Source organism: Nelumbo lutea, chromosome 4, assembly GCF_056320005.1.
Source record: "Nelumbo lutea isolate HS-2025 chromosome 4, American lotus-T2T, whole genome shotgun sequence".
Taxonomy (NCBI): Eukaryota; Viridiplantae; Streptophyta; class Magnoliopsida; order Proteales; family Nelumbonaceae; genus Nelumbo; species Nelumbo lutea.
Window position 1 is genome coordinate 5,301,396 of NC_142687.1, and position 24,181 is coordinate 5,325,576.

At 36.8% G+C, this 24,181-nt stretch overlaps 3 protein-coding genes and 1 long non-coding RNA gene across 8 annotated transcripts; 1 reads left to right on the forward strand and 3 right to left on the reverse strand.

Annotated features, from left to right (window-relative positions):
* On the reverse strand, positions 1-6,786 carry LOC148853535 (transcription/mRNA export factor). Its single transcript, XM_088983944.1, has 6 exons — positions 6,646-6,786; positions 6,394-6,559; positions 6,154-6,241; positions 5,656-5,750; positions 1,756-1,832; positions 1-392 (listed from the first exon to the last, which is right to left on the reverse strand). Coding segments are annotated over exons 2-6 (336 nt in total). The 5' UTR covers positions 6,396-6,559; positions 6,646-6,786; the 3' UTR covers positions 1-318.
* On the reverse strand, positions 6,415-16,589 carry LOC148853536 (ruvB-like protein 1). 5 transcript variants are annotated; one of them, XM_088983942.1, is made up of 12 exons: positions 16,096-16,589; positions 15,660-15,848; positions 15,328-15,459; positions 15,086-15,235; positions 14,673-14,828; positions 13,579-13,713; positions 13,378-13,443; positions 12,758-12,864; positions 11,433-11,532; positions 11,238-11,329; positions 8,493-8,562; positions 6,415-6,836 (listed from the first exon to the last, which is right to left on the reverse strand). In XM_088983942.1, exons 1-12 carry the CDS (start codon positions 16,177-16,179, stop codon positions 6,801-6,803), a joined length of 1,317 nt encoding a protein of 438 aa, XP_088840068.1. In that variant the 5' UTR covers positions 16,180-16,589; the 3' UTR covers positions 6,415-6,800. The 5 variants fall into 5 exon arrangements, with proteins under 5 accessions (XP_088840068.1, XP_088840065.1, XP_088840069.1 ...); XM_088983939.1 differs by having other exon boundaries at positions 6,654-6,789; XM_088983943.1 differs by having other exon boundaries at positions 6,832-7,005.
* On the forward strand, positions 16,571-18,009 carry LOC148853537 (uncharacterized). The gene is made up of 2 exons (XR_016112813.1): positions 16,571-16,787; positions 16,999-18,009. It is a non-coding gene; the product is annotated as an uncharacterized LOC148853537 (long non-coding RNA).
* Positions 17,380-23,553, reverse strand: LOC148853538 (65-kDa microtubule-associated protein 8-like). The gene is made up of 12 exons (XM_088983938.1): positions 23,388-23,553; positions 23,162-23,268; positions 22,832-23,035; positions 21,924-22,181; positions 21,620-21,835; positions 20,254-20,409; positions 20,019-20,178; positions 19,762-19,913; positions 19,581-19,668; positions 19,078-19,151; positions 18,047-18,121; positions 17,380-17,866 (listed from the first exon to the last, which is right to left on the reverse strand). The coding sequence occupies exons 2-12, from the start codon at positions 23,243-23,245 to the stop codon at positions 17,609-17,611; spliced, it is 1,725 nt and encodes a 574-aa protein (XP_088840064.1). The 5' UTR covers positions 23,246-23,268; positions 23,388-23,553; the 3' UTR covers positions 17,380-17,608.
* Positions 23,554-24,181: the final 628 nt, after the last annotated feature.

Genomic DNA, 24,181 nt, shown 5'->3' on the forward strand with positions numbered 1-24,181 from the left:
TCAGAGCAATACAACTAAACCCCAATCATTTAAGCCCTAAAGTAAATACAACATCAGTTCTTTGAAGCTTCTGCAGCAAGGTATTTGTTTCCTTTCTCATGTATGCTATACAGTCATTACCTGAAGCATACAACAGACAGTTCACCCAAGCAGAAGGGTAATTCTAAACAACAGCCAGGTTCCGTCAAGACTTTAAACAGGACTGACATTGCAAGACTTCAAACACCTTTCCAGCCGTAGAGCATAGAAGCACATCTTAGAAGAAAATTATGAAGCTCGAGTGGAGTCTTTGCAGTTGCAGAGCATATGCCTGTTGAATCAAAGAGCGGCTGACACGAGAAAAGTCCGTATGCGTTGTAACAATTCTGCCTTTACAGAATCAGGAACTGAGGCTGCATGAAAAAAAAAAGCAATTGAAACCATAAAATGTCAATCACATAATTTAATAAAGAAATATTCCTATGTTATATTCAATATGAATTTTAGGTGGCGAAATGGCCCCTCACTACCCTAATTTGATAGGACGGTAATATCTATTCTGAATGACAATAGAATAATGATGTCATGACAATTATATTTCTTTGCCCAATTGGTTTATTCGTCAGAGTCATCAACTTGAAACAGCATTCGGCCATATGAATATGATAAACCTTTTTTATGCATAAGGTAGCAGTTAAGACAAGAAAACCTGGACATAATTGATCTACTCAAGATACTAAAAAAATTAAATCATGAATATTTATACATATAATAAGTAGATAAATTATCAACAATTGGAGAATAATCCCATTAATTTTGCACATCCATATGAAATACCGAAAAATGACTTATGAACTAAAGTGGTCTAACTTCTAAGCATGATGGAAACTGGCAGAAAATGTCTTAGTGAAGTTGCAATAAATATTAACCCTGTAGCTACGACATCACTCATAAGAGCTGGTCATAGTTGTTTTTTTTTTTTTTTTTTATGAATAGAGCTGGTCATAGTTGTCAACGCCTAGGCAACAAGGTGCCCTTAGAGGCTTGCCTCGAAAACTTTTATACTTTTATATTCTTAATTTTTTGAGATTATAATAATAAAATAGCCATTATTAAATTAAAATATTCGTTTTGTGTGTTTATATACTAATTTCTTTTTATTATTTTCTTATTTTCTAGGGTTTAATCAACACTAACACTGCTAACTGCTGTATTGAACCCTCAAAAGACTTCAAAACCTGAACCAATAAGGAAGAACTTAATTTTTTTTTTCTAATCAACACATCTTCTTCTTCTTCTTCTTCTTCTTCTTCTTCTTCTTTTTCATTCTTCTTTTCCGATAACAAAAATAGGGGTTCAACCTCTTCTTTCTTCTTTTTCTTCTCATGGATATGTTGATTTTTTATATTTAAACATGAAGTTTATACTTTTGTTATGAAAAATTACGGATAATTACTAAGGAAACATGGTTATGGAGCCTAGGGAACTACCCAAGGATACATGTTTTTTACTGCAACAAGGCACTCCCATGTTGCCTAGCCTCACTTTGGCACCTTGAAAACAATGGAGCTGGTATACATTATCATTTATCAATAAATAGGTTACAGCATTATATTTTTAAAAGATACATGATACTTAACAAAAAAATTGTCAAATATTGATTAACAGAAAACAAGAATCAAGACATTGTGACAGAAAAATATAACAAAAAACAAAGGGATGAGGAACATTGTTCCTTCCCAATGTATAAAGTAGGTATAAGAAAGAATATCCCACCTCGGCCTTTTGGAGTTATCACATGCACAAGGTCATCTACAGTAACATTGTTCCTTCCCTTTTTCCTGGTAAATGCCCTAGTACCCACCAAAAAGTCAAAATAAAGAAAAGAAAAGATAAACCCTTCAGACATCGAGGATGGCACCACATTCAAACAAAATATTACATGACAAATGTGATTAGAGTTGGAGATCAAGCTTATAGATACATGATCAAGGAAAAACGAGACATGTCAAAAAGTTAGATGATTGCAACTAAAAGTTAACAAATATCATCTTTATGTAATTAGAAATGAAAACCAGGGTTTATGTTGCATAAGATGCATAGATGACACTAACACAACAAAATAGGAAATAGGTTATTGAACAGGATAGTTCAACTTTCAACCTTAAAGAGACAATCTAATACATTGGCAGACAACACTAACATACAGTAAGAATATAAGATACTATTGCGAATAGCATGAAATGATGGCTTTGCATGTCAATGCAAGTGGCTATGAACATTACAATAAGAAAAGGAATGTTTATTTCACTGAGAACATTTGGATCAACTTCCAGACATAGAGAAACCATCCAAAATTTTTGCAGCCACCATTACACAGCTAAAGTCTATGACGGCTTACGAAACCTTTAAAGGAAAGACCATGATGCAAAGTAACAAGGAAGAGAATTCCACAAATTCATTTCTCCTTGGGCCTGCTTCTATTGCCTTGATGATGGAGAAAAAGTTGACTGCATTTTCTTAGAATGAGCCACTGCCCAGGATATCTAACATTCCAATATAGGCCTTACTGGCCACCTTTCCAACCTCAGAGTGGAGTATTGAAGATGTTGATAAGTAGTGAGGTGATGGTGAGAGGTAGAGTTACTGGAAGATTATTTGACATTACATTCTTAGGGATGACAGAAATAGCCAAACATTTGAAAACAAGTCTGTTTCTGCACTAATTTCGAAAAAAAATAGGATTACTTGCTTACTCATTTAATGGGCTTCAACCTGCAGAAAGTTTCACTAAATCAGTTTGAATGAGCTTTGAATAAACCTTCTACCCGTTATCCACGCATCTTCATGACAGCCTTAAGTGTGCAGAGATATTAACCTTTGCCTTTCCCAGCATATCAGACTGAATTTTGATTTTTTTTTATAATAACAAGAAAGTTTTCATTAAACTAAAAAAAAGGATAATACAATCAACCTGTCGTGAACACAGACATGCTTTCTAGGCAAGATGGTCCTTCTGTATGAGCTTCTGATGGTCTTCTTGAAAGGTAGATTAAATGAAGCTTAAGTAAACTATATTTCCTTCTGGGCTAATAACTGAGAAGGCAGATAGTAATTTGGTCATCTCTTAGTCAAAGGTCATTCTAGCAATGCCATTAGATAGGCCAAAGGAGAAGCTACTGGTAAATGGAGATTTGACATCTCACATCAGGGATATCAAAATTTTCACAAGGGAGCATTTGACATCTTTTAGATCAATCCCAATGGGATATAATGCCTTAGCTGAGCACTTGGTGAGAAATGGGTTGGAAGAAGACTGTATAGCAGCAATTCCATGCTATTGTTCCTCCCACAGGGGGAAGGAGGGTACATGATAGAAGGGCCCATTTGCTTGTAGATAAAATCTTAATTTTTTGAGAGTATGTTGAGCTAACCCCAGTAACTCAGACTTTAGAAGTAATAAGATTATAAGAGGAGGGAAAGTTGATAGCTTCAGAAGTAACAGCACACAATCTAATACCACACTCAAAATATCTTTTCTGTAAATGGTATGACAATTATATTAACAGAGAATTTTTATGGTTAGTTACATCTCACTAGACCATGAAACAGACACTACACTACATGGTCCACATACAGTCCAACCAGCTCAGAACTTTGAACAAAGAGTAGAAAGGAAAATATCTTATAACTTTCCTTGTGTGGGATTAAAATATGTATAGGGTATGGATGTAGAACCACCAGCTCTAATACCAATTAATGTAGGACTAATAGCAAATGATATGGGACTGGAATGACCCAATGATGTGTTTAGGAAGATAATGACGGGCTACTAAGGGTTTAGGGATGACCACCTTTGTACTAAAGATAGGAGTGGTTTAGCTTAGGAAGAATCTCAAGACTGGATTGCAACAACTGCAGATTTGTTCCAAAAATTGTGAAAAGTTGTGAATTGGAGAATAAGTCAAAGTTGGAATGTTTTGATGAAAATTTGTAGGTAGATTTAGCTTGGATAGATGGTGGGGGCGGGTAGGCTTCAATGAATGGTTGTATAAAAGAACAAAAATTCTGTTTTGTGAAGAAAAGTCAAATATTCTGGAAACCTAGAGATTTAAGTAAAGTTTTGACATAAAATCTGGTATGATAAGCAATTGGAGATGACTTGGCACAAAAAGGATGAGCAATTTGGTATGATAAGCAATTTATCCTTCTAAGTTTTTGTACTTTACATAATACATACAGACATTATCATAGGGTGGTCAATCCTATGAGAAGTAAATGCAGAATTGTCACTATCATGAGAAAACTCAATACTCCTAAACCATTTAATCAATGGCTTTCAATTTTTAAACACAACTAACCAGGCCAGAGTCACAGGTAACATAAAAATGACCAAAATAGCCCTACATTACAAAAAATACATAAAATCAGAAAAAAATCCAAATTTGATTTGTTTTCTCTGGCATCAGCCACTGATAAAGAACACCATCCAGAAGTGCACAAGACTACCATATTCTCAGACCTTTGATATCTTTCCTTTCTTGCATCAATATTACAAAGATATGACATACCGCATAAAAGGCAAATCAGGATTACACTTCAGAGTTTGCTTTCTCCTGGAGAATAAAACCATTCGAAACAGTGACAAACAGTCCTAGGAGGAATAATTTTCTTTTAACCAGGATGAGGATAAGAAGACATCTATAGAAACCTCCAGCAGATATTATCAAAGAGCTACAGGGTACAACAGATCTTCGAACTTGCCTTTAAAAATGATACAATGCACTCAAGTTCAAAATTACATGGTCAAATCATAAACCATTTGATTAAAAGACAATTAATGCCAAACAACATTCACCATCTCACAACCAATCAAAAGCACTCAAGATCTAACAAAAATGTAGGTAACGGTTGACACATGGAGACAATGACACATTCAAACCCAAGACTGTCAGCTCTCAGCTGAGCCTCTCACAACATGCCCATTAGACTTGGGGCATGAGCGATCATTCCTTTTTCATTGCTACCTTTAGTATCGTCATTGATTATAAAATAAACTGAAGTTTTAGCCATCCTCCGTATGAAGAAAATAAAATTTAAGTTTTTTGGTAAGAAAATAGGAATATTGGAAAGCTGTTAATGAAGATCCATCTAAGAAAGTAGGAAAGTTGTGAAATGGGGTTAGGGGGAAGTCAAGAAATAGGAATACCAGCTTAAACATGCTCAACCAAGAAAAAAAACTGTTCTCTCTTCTATTTGCTGTTTTTCCTTTCTTCCAAACTTTGGTGTCTTTTTATGAAGTTCCCCAGGTTTGGAAAAAAATTATACCTAGAAACCTATTATCTACTTTTAAGCTAGGTTACAGTTCTAAGTTTTCAAAAAAAAAAAAAAAACAGTTCTAAATTTCTCCCCTAGTTATGATGGGAGTTAGAATTCTAAGTTTCAAACAGGATGCCATCCACTTCGCAAATTTCCTAAAAATTTGCATTCATTTTATATTCCCACTAAATCAAATATTTTAGTATCCCAAATGTTTAGTAAGAAGACATTAACAATATATTTGAAATGATTAAATTATTTACAATCAAGATGCACTAACCAACCAGATTAAATGATAGCTAAAATTAAATAGGATATAGCAACTTAGAACACAATAAAGATTGAACAAGAGAAAACCTGCACAAGGCTTTCATTTCGTCCCTCCAGCCACATTCTGTAAGTCTTTCCCTCAAAAGCTCTTTCAGTCGTTCTTTTTCTCCACTCTCAATCAACTAAAAGAAAACAAATGGCCAAAATAACATAAAATTAGTTATACAATGATAATTAAAAAAGACAACATAAAACAAGACTTGTTAGGACGGCATCCAGTCTACCCTTCCCAAGAGCTAAAGCTGGGACCGACTCTCTGTTTTTTTTGGTAACGATAAGAAAGGCACCAAACTAAGAAGACCAATGAAGACGAATTGCGTGATTAACATTTTCGAGCCTTAAAAATCTAAACAAAAGAAAGGAATATTTTGGGGAAAACGCAGACTTTCTAGTTATCTCTCGTCCTCCTTCATTACCTTTAAGCCGGGATATTTAACGCAGCCCAATTAAACTGCAAATATTGAAAATCGAAAGAGGGGGGGGGGGGGGGGGGTGACTCCTTTGTTATTTACAAAATAAACATACCTTGATGTTAATGATTTCTTGAAGGGTAGGCTCTTTTTCTTGATCTTCCTCTGCTTCTGGAGTTGGGGGACGATTGATTGAAGGCCTCCTTAATAACAAATAAAAATCAGTTGCGACAACATTTAAAGAAAAAGAAAGAAAAATAAAGTAAAATAAAGAGGAAATCGCTTCTAATTTTTAAACTCAGTACATGTTTTCCACAGGAAATGAGCAGAGATTAAGAAATTGACATATACTCACATGTTTCTCTCGCTCTTCCTGTTTTCTTTGAATGGCAAATTGAAATGAGCTTCTCCGCTTGCGGGAAATTCGGGAGAAAAAATGCTTCAAGTAGATGGGGGAAAGAAAAGAAAGGGCTCTGTGCACCGACTTACCAGTCTCTGTGTTCTATGGGACACTGTGAGAACTGATCAATGAATCAGACGGTTAGGATCTCTTTTAGGAGAAGCGCTCACGGCTCACACGGAAAGGAAAGAGTTTCCGAGTTCGGACCTTTACATCTTCGGGTTTCGGTCGGTTGTGGTCCGTAGTTCGTATTTGATCCTATTGTGCTCCGTAGTCCATATTTGATCCAAACGCCCAAACCCATAAACTCCCAATCCATGTGCAGGCAGCATTCGATCCCCAGCAGAAAACCTTATTACCAACTAATCGATTGGCACCTTTCTTTTTTTTTTGTAAAGCTGTAATAAATGAGAAAACTTATGCTGCCGAGCCGAACATTCGAAAAGGGAAATCTATGAACTATGATAGCGAAAAGATATAGCATCAGCCCAAGCCCACGCCCACGGTGGCCCCAAGTTGCGGCTCCTAGTCCTAGCTAAAATGCGCTCCTATCTGAACTCTCCAACCCTGAAGACATGGTATCGGAAGAGCTTTGGTTAAAGATGGGATGGACCATCCAGTTTATCCAACCCTAGAATTCGAATTTTCAATTTTGGAGTGGTAGAGTACAAAAATAGTCCCCCATCTACCAAAGAAATCCTGTATAAACCGTTGGATGAGATTATCGGAAAAAAAAACAAGTATGTACGCTTCGCCGCTTGTTTGTATCCATGAATGCCAACCAGGAAGATCCGAGAGGAACTCCATCCATGGAAGGCCATTACATTAAAAACCAGTACACTAGAAATCAAACCATAGAATAGAACAAAATCCTGGTACTTCAGGTTCAGGGTTTCAGTGTCAGAATAAAAAATGGACGTGCTCGTTTAACACTTTTGAACTTTCCTCCATTCTCGAGATCGCATGGACCTGGACCTCCATCCTAAGACATTCTGGGAAATTTCTAGTCTGTTCAAAGATTAAAAAAACAGTGGAAACACAACGCCAATACCAATGTTTCAGTTTCAACCAGATGGGTGATTGTCCATCAGAGCTCCATGGCGGGACTCGTTTAATGGTGGGCGTGGGTCCTGTTACTCTGAACTTAGTTTTTTTTTTTTGGTAAATACTCAGAACTTAAGTTTAGACCCACGTTAAGGGCCTCAGTTTCAAATTTTGGTCTTCTGAATGCATGTTCAAGGAGAACATATGACACGCTGAAACGAAATGCAGCCACTATGCACTCAAATACTCGTCATGGGGTGGGAACTAAGAAAGAGGGGAGCTTCGAGGGCAACACTGTTCCCCCATCCCACCTTTAAGAACCATCCAATATCAACTGTTTCTGTATCATGAGTAGAATCCCTGACCCTGAACATGCTCTCAGCAAATACGATATCTCAGAAGCTCTAAGAATATCCATCCAGAAAACCATAGAACCCCGATTGTCAAAGAAACATATCAAACAAATTATACCATGAAAATGCAGAGCCAATCGTGCACAACCCATGGGGATACCATATTAACCATTCAAGAACATCAGAACAATGTTCAAAAGGTTGAACCGGCAGCTATCATCTTGGACCAAAATTGAATCCAATGATATCTGCATCTTACGATGGCATATCACTCTCCTTGCTGGTACTGTTTGAGAATTTCTGATGAGTGCATTAGATGAACTGGGTACAAGTAATCAAGAGATGTATCCTTCCTGCTGCTCCTGAAGAAGCCTTGCAGAAGATTTTGCATCCAGATACAAAGTACTCACTTCCTCGAGATCCGCCTTTAATTATGTTAATGGAAAGAAAAAAGTCATCGCATCAAGAAATTTCTGAATCCAACTATGATACTAAAAAGGTACTGTGCCTAAAAAAACTGATAACCAATCAACCAGTATCATCCAATTGGTAACCTTACTGATTGGTTAATGTTCTTCAGGTATCACACCTTTCCGGTATCATAGTTGAGAAATTCCGAATGTTCATAGGGTCCAGTTTACAAAGTTTTCTATGTACCTTGCAAATGTTATCTCGACCATTCATTCTTGCCACAATGCTGGCAGGCGCTAAGAGTTGAACTGCATGCCTGAATAAACAACAATTGCAGTTTGTGTAAGAAAAGATAGTAAGGAAAACTCTACATGCATACAAGCAGTAGGATATGCATGGATGCTTTTAAGTTTGTGCTCAATGCAACAGGAAACATAGAGGAACCATTTCAGGCATGGGCATGTTTACATGCTCTCTGGTATGGAAGTACATTTTATGAAATCTATTAGTACATTTGTGAATCCATAGCCTTCAGTTTACAAGGCTCATGTTGAAGATTTAGGGAAAATCTATGATACTGCAAAGATGTAGTACCGCAAGAGATTTGACCAATCAAAGCACCCCGTGATGTTGATGACTACCACCTGTTGATTACTTCTTTTATGATACATGTTGAATTTTTTTTTGATAACTGATTTATGATACCTGTTGATTGGCTATAAGTTCTTCAGATATCATGTCTTTCAGTTATCATAGTCTAACCCGAAGATTTAACCAACTGCAAACTGATTAGTTTATTATTTGATGCAACCAGTAGGAAGACTGAATTCAGTAAAAAAAGGGATATATTACTTCTGTAACTCAATTAAAAAATTCCCTACCATAGGTTCCTAAAAGGATGAACTGTTTCTGTATTTCAGTTTGAAAAGACTTAATAGATCCTACCAAATGCATCAAATAAACTATGTACTACCATAATTCTGGTAGTACAAGAGCAAGCAAAATTTTCTGCATAATATAAATGCTACGTTTGCAACAAACAAAATATTTAAACACAGACAAAATGAATGGATAAAAAGAGGAGCTAATGTAGCACATTAATACATAAGAACTCTAATATAAATTCACAAATTGCAAGAAGTACCAGTGTGTTGTAGGGGCCATTTGGTAAAGGTAAGTAGAGGCAATGCCAACCAAAAGAATGGATAAGTGAAAGCAACAACATGGAGGAAAAGGGTGAAATCATCCTGATAGGAATCAATCAGCACCCTTGAAAACTTATTCTAGAAAGAAGAAGGCCTTACAACAGGTCCTGATATGGCATAGTGATGGTATTTGGTATTTGGATTGAATTGAACATCAAGGGTATTTTTGCCATTTTATAATTTTTCTGTAGGCTCCAATAGAGTTTGATTGTCTAGTTATAGTTTGTTTGTATTTAAAGTTTCAGAGTCATTACATAAGTAGGATTAGAGCTATCGAGTCTTCTTTGAATTGAAATAGGATATGGCAGCTTAATTTGAGTCCTACTAGGAGTATCGAGTCTAACAGTTTGACTCCTAAGACTATTATGAGTCTAACAGTTTGACTCCTAGGATTATTATGAGTTTAGTATATAAATATGTATGCCCGGTTTTACACAAAGGCAATGAAGTTTATTGAGTGTTCTTCAACTTATGCTAGCTATGGTGAGTGATTCCCATGCCCTAGAGCGATTCTAGGCACCCTGTGAGTGATTCCAGATATTTTCTCTCTTCTTTCTCTCCCTATATTCTCTCTTATTCTTTCAAGAAGCCATTACAGCCATCAACAGCCATAAAACTCTGATCAAGAATATAATCATCCCCAGGCAAAAGGCAAGGATATAATCATGATGTAACAGAAGCAGATGATTTCCAGAGACTGGTGATTAAAATGCCCTAGATAGTAGAAGGGGCAGTTAAAGTTACTTTAATATGATAATACAACTTAGATCCCCATCAGATAATTGACAATGAACAAAAGGATGACCAAAATGTATCAAGCATTCCGAATACCACATTGAAAGTGAATGCCCTGGAAACAACAATGTATGTGTCCTTGATTCTGGAGCACTGAAGATATAAACAACAGCAGGTCAGCATGAAAAGGAGAAGGCAAGCTTTGTTGAATCATAAGAGTCCAGTATTGTTACCAGCAAAACATATTGGTCACGTTATCTATAAATGCACCCTCTAGGAAAATAGTCACTCAAAGAAAGTTGCTGCAGGAGCCATAAAGCTGACCCAAATATCAACTTGGCCCAATTACGCTCCCCCACTTTCCCAACTCTACTGGCTCACTCAACAGGCAACAACTCTCACCCACCTGTGATGATACACTTCCCCAACTTTCATTAACTCAATACCCTTAGTTCTGAATTCTGAAAAGAGTGAATTCAAGCTTATGAATAGAGCTGTCATCGCAGCTTTAAGCTTCGATACTTGAGCTCAACGTTCAAAGTATCAACACGTATCAGCTGATATGCCCCTACAGGGGGTGTATCGGGGTTCTGACCGGTTCAGGGGGTGGAGTCTTAAACTGACCCCCCTGAACCGGTTTTGAAAAAAAAAAGTACCGATATGGCCCGATACGCCCCTACCGGCGTATAAGGCGTATCAATATTTTGAACCTTGCTTGAGCTAACTCAAACTCTAGATGGTTAAGTTGGCCAGCATTAGGAAGCTAGAATTGGACCTGAGTCTAGGCCCAGGCTGCTTGTAGCCATGTGGTAATAGGTTGGGCAAAACTGCAAACTGACCTGAGTCACTACATGTATTAGACATTGTAGTAAGTATATTTTCATATCATCTAGCGTACAATGATGTATATGCACAAGGCCTAATTACATTCTACTGCCAAGAATAGCTTAACAGCAATCAACCTAGCAACATGAAAGGTATACTATGAAGGAGCATAGCAAATCAGAAATCCATGGAAAGACCAAAAAAAGATCCAACCGTAATACAAGACCTTAAAGATGCCTGCTGCCCAATCTCTCCAAGGTAAGCCAGACTATCTTCATCAACTACCAGTTCCTCCACCTGTGCACGAGTTGCTAAAATCTGCCCAACCAGAAAACAAATTAAAATGTGAAATTGATATTACACCTCAAAGTTTAAAAAAAATATTCCAATGATATCAATGTATATATAACAGAAAAAGAACCTGTATCATGTCAGCAGGCCCATATGTTTCTGTCCGTACAATAACCAGACGATCTAACAAATCAACTGGTATGCCATGAGGGCTACTGACATCTGTGCCTCTGCAAGCACATGTTCATGAAAAGGCATGGCTAACACATCATTGCAGAAAATAACGTGTGTGCATATACAAAAATGATTTTGACTGCACTATTCATTTAAGAAATACACAATGGGTATGGCTTTAAACAGAATAAAATGATGAAACGAAATTCATTTAGCCAACTCCATATAGTTGAGATAAGGCTTGGATTGTGATGATTTATACACGAGGATCTGTGATTGGACAAAGGTAGAATTCAGGAATGTCTATATATTACCTTTCTGTTTTCCTTAATTAGTTTTTAAAATTATAACGATACATTTCTATCTAATTCAAATAATTTAGAAGAAGGAATTTCCACTGTCACTAAAATAGGTGGTAAAAAAGAAATGTTTTGACATGGTTGTCCTTTGCCCTAGGGCCTTTGGAGGCAATGCAGATAGAAAGCTCTAGCAGGCAAAAGGAAAGCCCGAGAGAGGATGCTGATCTAGAATTAATTTCCAGACCCTCTATTCTATTTAGCTGCTCAAGTCAACAGAAATGTCATGGGTGTACAGAGTGTAGCCATTTTCTTTAATGGACAGACCCTTTTTAGCTAAGTCCCCATATGCGAAGATCTGGCGTCACAGACATATTCCAGCAACCCACCTACACAATAGAGGATTGAGGAAATAGAAAATTATTTGAAAGCATATGTGCCAATAGAGGATCTGGTTCTATATAAAATAGAATGGTTGAGAAAGAATCATGTAACTCAAATCAGACTTGGATGATGATAACAATAAAAATAACTTGTGAGTTATTACTTTCTGGATATACATTCTCGGTAAAATGGTAGTTTTGGCACACCACATCTTTTGGAAACAAAGCAAATCCCATTTAGTGGTCGGAAATTGTTTAATAAGACAAAGGTACCCTTTTCTACTGATTTTTATCACATTTTTTTTCTGACAAGTAACAGTATAATCTCGCAAAAAGATAGAGAGAACTTAACAGTATATAAAAGGACAGAAAATAGAAATTGACAGCAATTATGAACAAGGATTTCCCGTCTTTTCACTGGATATAAAAAATCATCACCCTTTCTGTGTAGTCCATTGCATATGGTCTTGGGTCCTTATATGGGGTACAGTTCAATTGCCAAACTCTTCATAAACCTGGCTTGCTCAAATTGAAAATTGGCAAGGACAATGCCCAAGCAGAATCGACATTCATTAACACCTCCGAAGGATTAAGAATCATACCTCACATTACATATACCTCTGTTTGTTGCAAAAATTACTATTGGAGATAATGAGCTTTCTAAAGCTCGGTTTAGGTATGAAAAGCATTCCATATCCAGCATATGAACCTGCAGATCATGATTGGATAATTCAGAGAAACTATCAATGCTAATAACTTCTTTAGGATGCTTAACAGAAGGTGGAATTTGGAATAAAAGGAAAATCAAACTGATTCACCAGATTCCATTTCTGCCAAGTCTATTAGATGAGGGACTCAATGCAAAAGTAGGTGAATTTTAAAGGAATAAATTCCACCAGTTTGACCTCAGAAATCTGTGATGCTCTCCTTTCACAACTTGATCCAAAAATGGGCTTAAGTTGTGAGTGGACAGGGTTGTTTATGTCTTTTTCCTTTATATTATGTTGTACAGTTCTGTCCCATACTTGATGAGGGTGTCCCATACTTAATAAGGGACAGAACAGTATAGTAATCGGTTTTAGTAGTATATATAAGCAGCTGATTGGGAGAGATCAGTTTAATCTCTTTTCAGACTGACTACTGTCTCCCCCCACTCCCACCCCAGCTCTCTTTCTTCTCTTCTCCTTTCCTTAGCAAGTCTAATGCCAGAACAAATAGAAACCTCATCAATAAATAAAACTCCTGGGACAAGCTCTGCCACTCCTTCATCAATATAGTGGTTCACAACCTGCCATCAAGCATCAACAACTCCTCAGCTAAGTTTAATCCATATGAATTTGGGAATCTCCAAATTACTTTATCTTGAAATTAAAAAGAATAGACAATGGTCACAGTCATTAGATAAAAGATCATAAAACAAAACCTTGTTTATCTCTTGTCGTAGTTTATCAGTTATCTCAGTCTTCCTAGGTTTCATCATCTGGCCCATTAGGGATAGTATATCTTGTCCTCCTTGTGGTCGAGCATTTGCAGCATCCAAATCATGTAATGTTACATCCTGATATGGGGAAAGAGCAAAATAATGAATCAACATAAATCCAGAAAAGTAAATAATATACCTAGCAAAATAATTTGATAGTCAAACTAGTATATATTACAAGAGTTAGAAAAAGTTTACTCTCTCAATCTTTCATGTTGCAATGATAAATGCAAGATGAAATTCAGCTATATCAGTTGCACTATAAGTCCAACCTACCATAGAATCTTCATGTCACGGAGTTCACTACAGAGAATCCCAATGGCACATTCCAGACTAGGACCTTACAAGTTAATGCCCTTTCAACCTTGACAAGTCTTCTAGATTGTCTAAATCAGAGGTCTTTTTATATATATGATTCTTTTAAAATCTAAATACAGCATAAGTGCATCATTCAGAAATAAAAAAAAAAATTAATAGATACTAACTCTCCACTTAAGAGAGCTGTAATTTAATCTTTTTTTTTATAGAAGCCAAATTTTACATATAAAGTGAATATAAGATCAAGTATCATTTTCTTTACATGTCTAAGCTATAACCCAACCCACAGCTCCATTATTAGATGACATGAGCATGCTTAGTTTGGACCCAGAAACACTTTCCCGAATTCAAAGCAAAACATTGGCATTGGAAACCTAATGACTACAAACCTACCCATTCCTCCTTTTAGATAATATTTGTTCAAGTTTTCTCAGAAAAGATGAAAAAGGTTAGACCCATAGGCAAAGATAAATTGCACCATGGCTGTGAATGGTTAGAGTGCAACACATAACAATATAAAGCTACAGGCTTTGAACTAGTCTTCTCAATTAGTTGCAATATGGCTCTCAATGGCCTCCACATCTAACTGAACTTGGAACTCCTGAAATTTGTATCACTTTTTTAGAGTTTCTTTGAAATAATAGCAGTATCTTCACAAAAAAGAAAAACATTTACTAATAAATGAAGGTTCTGTAGCATTATCATGAATTTAAGCAAACCTGAACTATCTCTTTCTTCTTGTGAACTTCTCCTTTAGGAAGTGGAACATACTCTTCAGCCTCAAGGTCAAATTCTGTAGCAAAAGCATCACTTCTACCGACCCTTTTAACTGCTCCACTATTTGCCTCAATATATATAACATCACCAACAGCAACCTGCAATTACAAAAGGGATGTTATAAGACCCAACATTACAAATTTATTTATCTGGAGTAGTGCAAACATGCAAATGTAAAAAAAAAAACAGCAAAGGTAAATAAAAACACATGCTCAAATTTGTAAAAGAATATTCTATAACATTGAAACAATTATATTAATGGTGTAGGAAAAAGGTGTGAAGCAAAGGAACTCAAAATATTCAACTCAGCATACATGCCAAAAAATAAAGAAATAAACAAACCAAAAGGCATAACCTTTTCCTTAATTAAAGCATCATAAATAGTTGGGTCCAACTTCAGTTGCTTGGTTCCTTTGACAGTTTTTAACCCAATAATCACATGATTAATGCTTTTCCCATAGCCACCCGTAGTGCTCTCGGTTTCTCCAGGGGAAACTTCAGTCACCTAAAACAGGAACAGGTTAGCCAACAAATCAGAAACTGGAAGGAAATTTGGAGATGAAAATAGAATTGGAAGGGGGAGGGGGGGCGGCTTGCCTCTCCTTCATAGACCTCCTTGTTTTCTTTGATACGTAGACCAATGGCCCTTCGGAAGTTTTCCATTAAGACTTCAGTTTTCTTTACTTCTGACGAATATACTTCTGATCCAACCATTGGGCAGAACGGTACCTACATTTTAAATATAACCAAAGAAATGTTTTCAACATTGCAACACTAGTGCTAAAAGTATAAAAGTTCAGCCAGAGGTAGTGAAAGGAGCAACCGCAAAAAGAATTTAACTCAAAATTATTAAGAAAAACGTGGACAGGATCAGTTGTAACCGAGGAAACGAGACGTTGGTGAATATAGAAAACTTAAGAGTTGAGTACCTTGCTTCCAAGCTCCTGGGATATTCCAAGGGCTAATGCAGTTTTCCCTGTTCCAGGAGGACCGGCCAATAAGACTGCCCTGCCAGCCATCTTCTTCTGCCGTATCATATCAACGACTAGACCAGCTGCTTCTCGAGCCCCCAGCTGACCGACAAACCCAGCAGCCATAGAGATCGCTCTTCCATTGGGCTAGAGCAGAAATGCAGTAACCAGTGAGCGCAAATAAATAATAAACATAATGCCGAAGAAGAAGAACTTGAGAAGGTTCGAACATCACAATTTAGTTACAACCAAGGAGAAACATGACCAGACGCCAACTTAAATCATGAACTCCTAAAGCTAAAATATCACAAACCCACTCCCTTTATGCTGCAGACGCTAGAAATAACTGTGAAAAATATATTGATACTAATATATAATTCCAGAGAGCCAATACATCGAGACCAAGGCCTTTGATGTGGGTATGGGTAGCTATTCTCTGCTTCTTTGTGGTCGACTGAACCTCTTCGATCTTCATCATCCTTCACTCTCTCTTGAATGTGCAGACTCTTTGCTCTTTTTCCTTCCCCGCGAACTTTTCTTGAATGTCCTGAACTCCGAAAACCATTATTAGGAGTTGCCAACGGTTCGGTTTAGAACAGGAACGACCGCGGCCTCGTTAAGACTTTAACTCCAACCCTACTGGGCTCACCCCGGTTCATGGGATAGTGGGACTGTGGGTTCAGGGACTAGGAGCCAGTGACCCGGGTCCCCATGTATTACAAGCCAGGAAGGCTGGAAACAGTTTAACTCCGTTCGTTCGTCTACTTCCAAAATTTTTCACTTTGCACTTTCAAGCCTTTCACTCTGTCTCCATCCATTTGTTGCATCTTATCACCATCAAAATGATGACAGACACCCAACTGTAGGCTGGAAATACAAAAATAGTCTGTCGTTGTCCGCCTTATGTCTCATGGTTGAGACAACAAGCACAAGCCATCAATTCTAGTTTCTTCATGCTTCCACACTCTGGCCATGCTTTTCTTCCATTGTTGATTGTTCTTTCTCTGATATCTCCCAATGAGGATAACTGGTATCTTGAAGACTTGAACTGCAAAGCGCACATTGCTGTGTCTCTAGATGATGAAGGTATGTGAAGTGCAGGAAGTGGTTCGTGTATGATGTGGGATGCGGTTATTTGCAATAGACGCCTGGCGTGTTTGTATGCTGTACTTCATATTGATTATGAATTCCTATTAAGTTGAAAGAAATCCATTCAGAAATAGGAATCATCCATTCAATAAATCTTGTACTGGCAGTCAGGAATTCCTTGTGATTTTAGTTGGGGACTTTGATGCAGGGGCAAATTATCATTACATGGGCATTTTCTTAAACTGACTCCAAACAAGCTGAGGTTATTTTTCATTAACAGTGATCAATGAGATTTTGTTGTATCTTTCTGAACGAGCAATTCAGCCCAGATGCCATGACCTTTGCTTTTCTAACGAGATGTCTATGAACCCATGTGCCTGCAACTCTCCTCAAGACTCGAGCCATCCAATCACCACCAAGCAGTCATCTTTCACGGAGGACTGTAAGTGAAGGCAAGCTTTAATCTTTGCAAGAGATATATGGTTAAGAGAATATAGGACCTGCTTATCTTAAGAGAATATAGGACCTGCTTATCTTAAGAAATTCCCTTGTGGTTTCTGAAACACCTCTGCTCCTGAAGGGCATGGAATTATTCGTTTACAAGATCTGACATGTATTTCCATAAAAAACAAGCTGGAGTTTTTCTTTTACAAGATTTATGTATTGAAGAGAAACAGGCTTTCATCTAACATTACATAAAGGATGGCAAAAAAAAAATCGGCTTGCCTCATTTCATATTACATCTTAAAAACCAGGGAGAATGGGCTTGAATATGTTGCTGAGACCACTGATTCTGTATCTTCCCTAAGATGTGCAACTCAATACTTTTGGATGAATTTCTTTTGTCCCTGTACATTCTGACTTTCTTTTATGATGGAGTGATGGGCATGCTTTGATGAAATGATTCTACCTGATCCTAGCTGATGGATCCCCATGGAAGGCCGCCTGTTCAAAGGGATATCGCTGCCAAGACTTCCACTTGAGCTGCTGTTTGGAAGACGCCGATTGCTTGTATTGGGCCGTGATCTGAATAAGTTTTGTTCAACTGTCACCTGACTTTGCAACCTCTTAATTTCCTATACAAGAATCATTACAAATCAATGACAATAAAGAGGGCAGCATGTTAGTGATTCTGATTTCTGAGTAACATGCCATTGTCTTTCTGCTCCTTTTTTAAAGAAACAAAGAAAGAAGAAAAATTGAACCTATTCTTTCAAAATAATATTCTAACTTTGTTATTACCAAGTGATACTTACCTTTTGCTTTTGCTTCTCCTCTTCTTTTTCCTGCCTTACCAAATTGTACTCTTCCAACATTGCCAAGAGAGGTATCTATACAAAAAGGAATAATCAGTCCTATCAAGAAGAGAATTTGGTCCTGCAGGGCAATAAAAATTGGAAGCTCTCACACGTTTTAGAATCCAGAGTTTTAGACCTATAATTACACATGAAACTTGATTGCTTCAATTTGCCCTGTCATTAAATGAATAAATATTATAATCTTACGATGTTTCAGATTTAGGCCATTCTAGTGATATAAGAACCTACGGAACCCAGATACCTGTACATGCCTAGCATACCAGTGTTGTACAGAACATGTACCCAGTACGATAGCAAATACTGCATGGACACTTTTGGATATACTATATGGCATTATAACACTTTCAAAATATGTAGAGTTGTATGTTTTACTAAATCATACTATAAAAAAATTGTGTATATCATACATGTCCAGAATTTTAGGAAATGGAGTCATATCCCCATTTCCTATGTCTGTCCATGTTAGCGTCCATGCGTGGGTATCATGGTTTAGAGTAGCTTTACATTGATTTACATTAAATTCCATCTTATTATGCAGTTTGTGTACCACTGATAGCATCTTCTACTATTCTACATTAACTCTTTAAAAACTATACCAAATAATGGACATAAAAATGTCAATCTCTAGTTTGAATGATTGCTTTAACGTCTGGGTTTTCACCTTTTTAAAATTGAAGCAAAATATTGATAGTTTCTTGAATTAATAGGAACAATTTCAATGGCTTATTTCCAAGTCATTCTGATGTGACAATTTCAGCTCAAGTAAGCTTTCCAAGATTTGTGTGCATTAGTTCTCATATTTACTGATCATTTAACAATAAAAAAGTGCATCTTTTTCAACATAATGATAAAGAATCAAGGATGACTTGGAAATTAATTGCAGCATCACACTACAAAGTTTCTATGCCATGCCATTAATGTTAGTGAGGAAGAAAATGGTTTTACTAAAACAAGGTACAATGTCTCACCGAATCATATAAGAAGACTTTCTTCCTTTCTTCTTCCCATATCTTGGTTTTTGTTATCAACGTATCCACCAAAGCTGCACTTGTAACATCTATGTTAAAACATATGATTTGTCATAGTCATCATCATTGTCAGTTGATTCATTATAATATCCCCATAACAGAAAAGTCCAGAATAGACTTTTAATTGGTATAGATGTACAAGCATTAAATCATTTACATGTTTCCACTATGTAAAATAATATTAGATGATTTCTTTATCAATTCTTCCATGCAATTTTCTGATTGATGAGGTTATTATTGGTTTACTTTTCCTTCCCATTTCTTTTTTTTAATCCCTTTCTTGCAAATAAATAAAGCAATTAATGGGATTAATGGCTAGACCAGTAATTTGTTTAATTCAAATTGAGGAGTTTTGATATGTTCAAGTCAAATTTGCCAATTCCTATGGACAAATTTCTATCGACTTAGAGTTCTCTGAGCATTATTTCACTCATTATACTCACCAGGGATTTTGCTGATTGTTATTCTGGCACGTTCTGCACGTTTCAGCTTCTTGTGAGCACCTCTGCTCACTGAGTATCGATTGTCATCCTGAAAACATGCATGTGATAGATGAATTGTACAGGAGCCAGACAAATCTCTTGCAGACTAGTTATGTAGCTTAGTGGATCAAAAGAAACTAACCCTGTTGTACTCTTCCAACCAATGCTCCTCATTACATGATAATATCAATTTTTCCACCTTTTCCGTTATGGCCTTCCTGCTAGAAGCCTCTTCTTTTGCCTTTGATATCTGTTCTTCCATGCTCATGAGGAGATATCCATGTTCAATCTCCCCTTTAGTACATATGTATGTGTTAGTGAGTGAGATAGTTTAAAATGCAAAAGCATACCACATAAGTCAATAATTAATACAAATATAAAATAAACACTTGATCTCACCAGAATTTACGAGGTTTATTATGTCATCTATCTCTGATTGTGCAACTACCTGCATGTGTGATCTCTTGCATATCTCCTCAAGTTCAATCTGTTTCTTGAGGAAAAGCTGTTTCGTCTTGCTTACTTTTAACTGATCCAATCTTTCAACTTCAGCCTCGGCCTAGAAAATTGGAATACCAGATGAGACGTTGTTATAATCATCTATGTCTTGGTAACTGCTAATAATTTTATTGACCTGCTGAATTATATCTAGGGCGAGGCTTCCTGGACCACAAATTTCATCTGCTGAGAATGCTATAAAATTGATCACGTGGAAAAATAGCCTACGATCTTCATAGGGAATGTCCATGAGATTCCACAAGTTTGTCAATCCTTTCCCAAGTTTGTGAAGCTGCAAAATTTGCAAAGTTAATTGATAAAACAGATATTTTTTATTTATCTGGAGCTCCCATAAAAAAAAATAGTTTTTGGAAAATTTATAAGGGATGATATTTATTTCTATCTTTATGTAGTATGTTTATTGTCATTTTTAAGAGAATTGCAAAAGTTCACAGCCAAAACCCTTATTTTTCAACTTTTACAGTTAGTGCTATGCTATAAAGTTTTATTTGGCCATATCATTCGGCTTCGGCATAGATAGAAATTTTATGAATTAAATGATAATCAAGTTTTTTTTTTATTGCTTACTTTTCTTAGTTGATGGGAAATGTGCATATTGTGCAATTATGGTCTATGCAATTTAGTTCAATGAATGGCCATGGATTGTCTTACTCTGAAGGACATCAACTTGAGTTCAAATTTTATATCCTCATTCTTGTTTTTTTTCCTCTTATTGAGTTCAAATTCGATACCTTTACTTCAGGTACTTGATTCTTGATACCGTATATTGTTAGTTTTATATCTTAATGGATCCCATTTCTAATCCTTAAACTCACCTCTAAATCTTGCCCAAGTATAAAATTAAATACCCTAAACTCCTAATAGCTGATAACTTCTTTTAGTCTTTCATATTCTTTTACCTTATTTACAGTATGTCAACCCAAGATCCCTGTGTCCTATATTTATTCTGGTTTATAAAACCCCAAGTTAGCCTGTTCAAAAATCCTATATAGCTCTTCTCAACTGAAACTCCATTTTTCTATTTGTAAATTCTATTGCTTCAGGTTTCCAAATCCCCAAATTTCATCACTCATATTTGTCACACTACATTGGAATTCCTTAACTCAATTAAGCCTTGTTCCAATTATATGGGGTTGTCTACATGAATCCAGGTCCATTTAGGATCCATGCTCGTAAGAGTATAGGCAAAAAGTTCTAATGCCAGTTTCCCACCTAACACAACCCTCCTCCATTATCAGGATATGTACCAACAGTGTAAGACAAGCTCAACATTGGCTAACAAAATTCCTTAACAATTATCATTTTTTCACCATCACTTTAAAAAAGGAATATACCTTCATTAGTATTTATTTGTAATTAGTTAATTTTGATGCATCACAGATGTACGGTTGTTAATTTCATGCTTATGTTTCCAGTTAATTTCTCCAGTATCACAGGTTCCAGGTCAGTTTGAACAAAGGGAAAGCACTGGTAAGAGTTACCTTCTCAAGCCTCTTGTGTTTTTCTTCTTCAAGAGATTTGACAGTAGTCTTGAGCCTGGCCAAAATGGTATCACTTATGTCTTTTGGTTGCTGTCCACATGTTTCATCCAAGCTTGGGTGAACCTTTGTGATGATCTCAGAGGAATCCATGCCCAATGTTGCAGAAAGGTTGCGGAGGGCACTTATATAGGTTTCTACTTTGAGTAGTCTATAACTCTGAAAGTCAAGAAACAAGGACATACATGTAGTCAATAGTTCCTAGCCTATAGTTACATTGCAACTGATAAGAATTGTTTTTCTGTACTTTCTCTTCATGGAGCCTTTGTAGCTCCACCTGGTACTCCTCAAGTTTCTTCAGAGAAATATCATTCTCGTTCACAATGATATCTGACTGTGAAATTTCAAGCTCTGAATTCCCTTCAATTTTTGCAGATATTTTCTGGATTTGCATCTGGATATCTTGGAACTGTTTCACCCTTTCTTCCTTCCTCAGCTGCATCTCTTGCAGGGCTGGGATGGTCGAGTCCAGTTGCTCTTTCAGTGTTCCTGCCAATCTTTCTGGCTGTTGTACAAAATTATTTAAAAATTAGAATCCATGTTTCCATGTATGCAGGTTGAACTGCTTGTTCGATAGTATACCAACAACCAAGATCAGCAAATGCCTACACAGATAGTCTAGCTAATGAGGGAGTGTATAGACAATCTCTGCTTTGGCCTTTGGGTCCATATTTGCATTAGCTGTAGAATTAGTGGTTCTGGGTTTTCAATCCTTCAACTATACTTCACTCCCTACTTTTCTCAGGAAGGTCACAAGAGGCTGTGCTCCTCTAAAATTTTTTAGGAATTAATAATATTCTATGATCTAGTTCATGGTAAAAGAAAAAATTCCTTGGATGCATCATGCGTGTATGGGGATTTCATGTTTTGAAGTGCCCTAGGAATTGTCAAAGTGTAATAGGCGGATACATGACTCCCCCTGTCATCCTATCCAGACATGAATTATCATATCCTTTACTTAGGAAGGTTTCTTTCATATTTTGGTTAATTGACATGCACGTATTCTTGCATTGGTACATTTATATTCATTTATAGGTATAGTTCAGTTCTGTCATACAAGAAAAAGAAAGTGAAAGAAAGGAAAATCAATGTCAAGTAACAAACATAAGCACATTTGTGTTCTGTTGGCGTATATGAGAGTAATGAATTCGGTACCCGTCCAAGGAACGATCGTTCCCCAAGAGACACGAGCAGATGGGTGAATTCAGCCTCTAAATCTGCCAATTCTTGATGCAGGTGAGCTCTGTGTATGCTTGCACTATCAACTTTTCTCCTGTAAATTTCCAAACACTCCTGTTCCAATTCTAGGAGAACCTTCTCCCTTTCAAACTCATCTTGCCCAACTTCATCCCAAATTAACTGCTCCAAGATATGCACATATGAGAAAGCAGAAACAAAAGCAACATATTAAGTACGCACATATCTACCTGTGTATATGTGGATCATTGAAAAAGCAGATTAACTGACATAACCAAGTGAATCTACCTGCAGTTCCTGAAGCAGATATCCGCAAGAGGTCTCTACCAATGTAGAGCTTCTCATTTTTACTGGCATGTGAAGTGATCCCATTGCTGAAACTTGGACACAATTTTCTATAACAACAACAATAAGCAACCTCAGCTATTGAATCCTGTGTCAGAAATCAGAATGACATCAAACTTGATAAGAAACCAAAAAAAAAGGAGTGATTAAGCGGACAGAGGAGAAATGCCTTGAATGGTGGGAGATTTGGTATTTGTATATGCATGAATTTTCCCTTCAAAGACAAAGACTGACAAAAGATGGGTGATGCTGAAGGGTTGAAGCTTCCGTTTCAAGGATCGACCCTTCAATTCATCTCCCGGGTCCCGGTTTCCCTCTAAAAAAAACCATGGTTTCATTTTCATAAATTTTACTTATTTTGCATAGTTCCATTGTCATAAATGCTCCTGCTTAACAGGGACGTGATTCCTAACTCCTAAGCACTGGAAAAGATGCAAACAAACCCAGTCCAAATTCCATGGTCGAACCATCCCGGATCACGAATTACAATTGAAATGCAACAACTGGTTCTAGCAGAGGTCTACACGGTCCACCCAATTCATTGATAGCCCTGTCTCTGTCATAAAGAACTGGTACCAAGCTAATCTGGCCACCAACACCAAGTGCTATAAGCAATCTATTTTCACGTGTCACCTCTCTTTATATGTGAATTTTAGGTTGGATCTGAGTTGCAATGACAAAAGAAAGCAAAAGAAAGAAAAAAAAAAGTTTAAAGCGTTGAAAAATATGCTTAAGAGTGTTCAGGACCAAAAATATAGCAAAAAGAATAAAGTGCGAACCATGCATGGGTAATTTGGACAGTGGAAGTGCTAAAACTTATTCTCAACCTAATAAGCGCTGCATGCTCTCTGGTGGCTTTCCATGCTGTTGGATGTTCTAGAGTCTGGGTTTTCATAACCTTGACATTGGGATGCCAATTGGCTGAGTTGGTAAGGTCTGTAGTTATTTGTAGTATAGACTTGG

Bases quoted from the DNA above. Each gene is read 5' to 3' on its own strand.
- LOC148853536 (XM_088983939.1), bottom strand. From the start codon at position 16,179: ATGATGAAGATCGAAGAGGTTCAGTCGACCACAAAGAAGCAGAGAATA. The intron at 13,444-13,578 runs GTTTTGTTTTAT...GCTTGATGGCAG, and splicing joins TACGACAAGAGATAAACAAG to GTTGTGAACCACTATATTGA. The intron at 12,865-13,377 runs GTTTCTATTTGT...CATGATCTGCAG, and splicing joins GAGTTTTATTTATTGATGAG to GTTCATATGCTGGATATGGA.
- LOC148853535 (XM_088983944.1), bottom strand. The intron at 5,751-6,153 runs GTATGTTTATTT...GTTTTCTTTTAG, and splicing joins AAGAAATCATTAACATCAAG to TTGATTGAGAGTGGAGAAAA. The intron at 393-1,755 runs GTGGGATATTCT...TTTTTCATGCAG, and splicing joins GATAACTCCAAAAGGCCGAG to CCTCAGTTCCTGATTCTGTA.
- LOC148853538 (XM_088983938.1), bottom strand. From the start codon at position 23,245: ATGGGATCACTTCACATGCCAGTAAAAATGAGAAGCTCTACATTGGTA. The intron at 21,836-21,923 runs GTACAGAAAAAC...CTTGACTTTCAG, and splicing joins AAAGGCTCCATGAAGAGAAA to AGTTATAGACTACTCAAAGT. The intron at 17,867-18,046 runs GTAAGTATCACT...ATTCTTGTATAG, and splicing joins AGGAGAAGCAAAAGCAAAAG to GAAATTAAGAGGTTGCAAAG.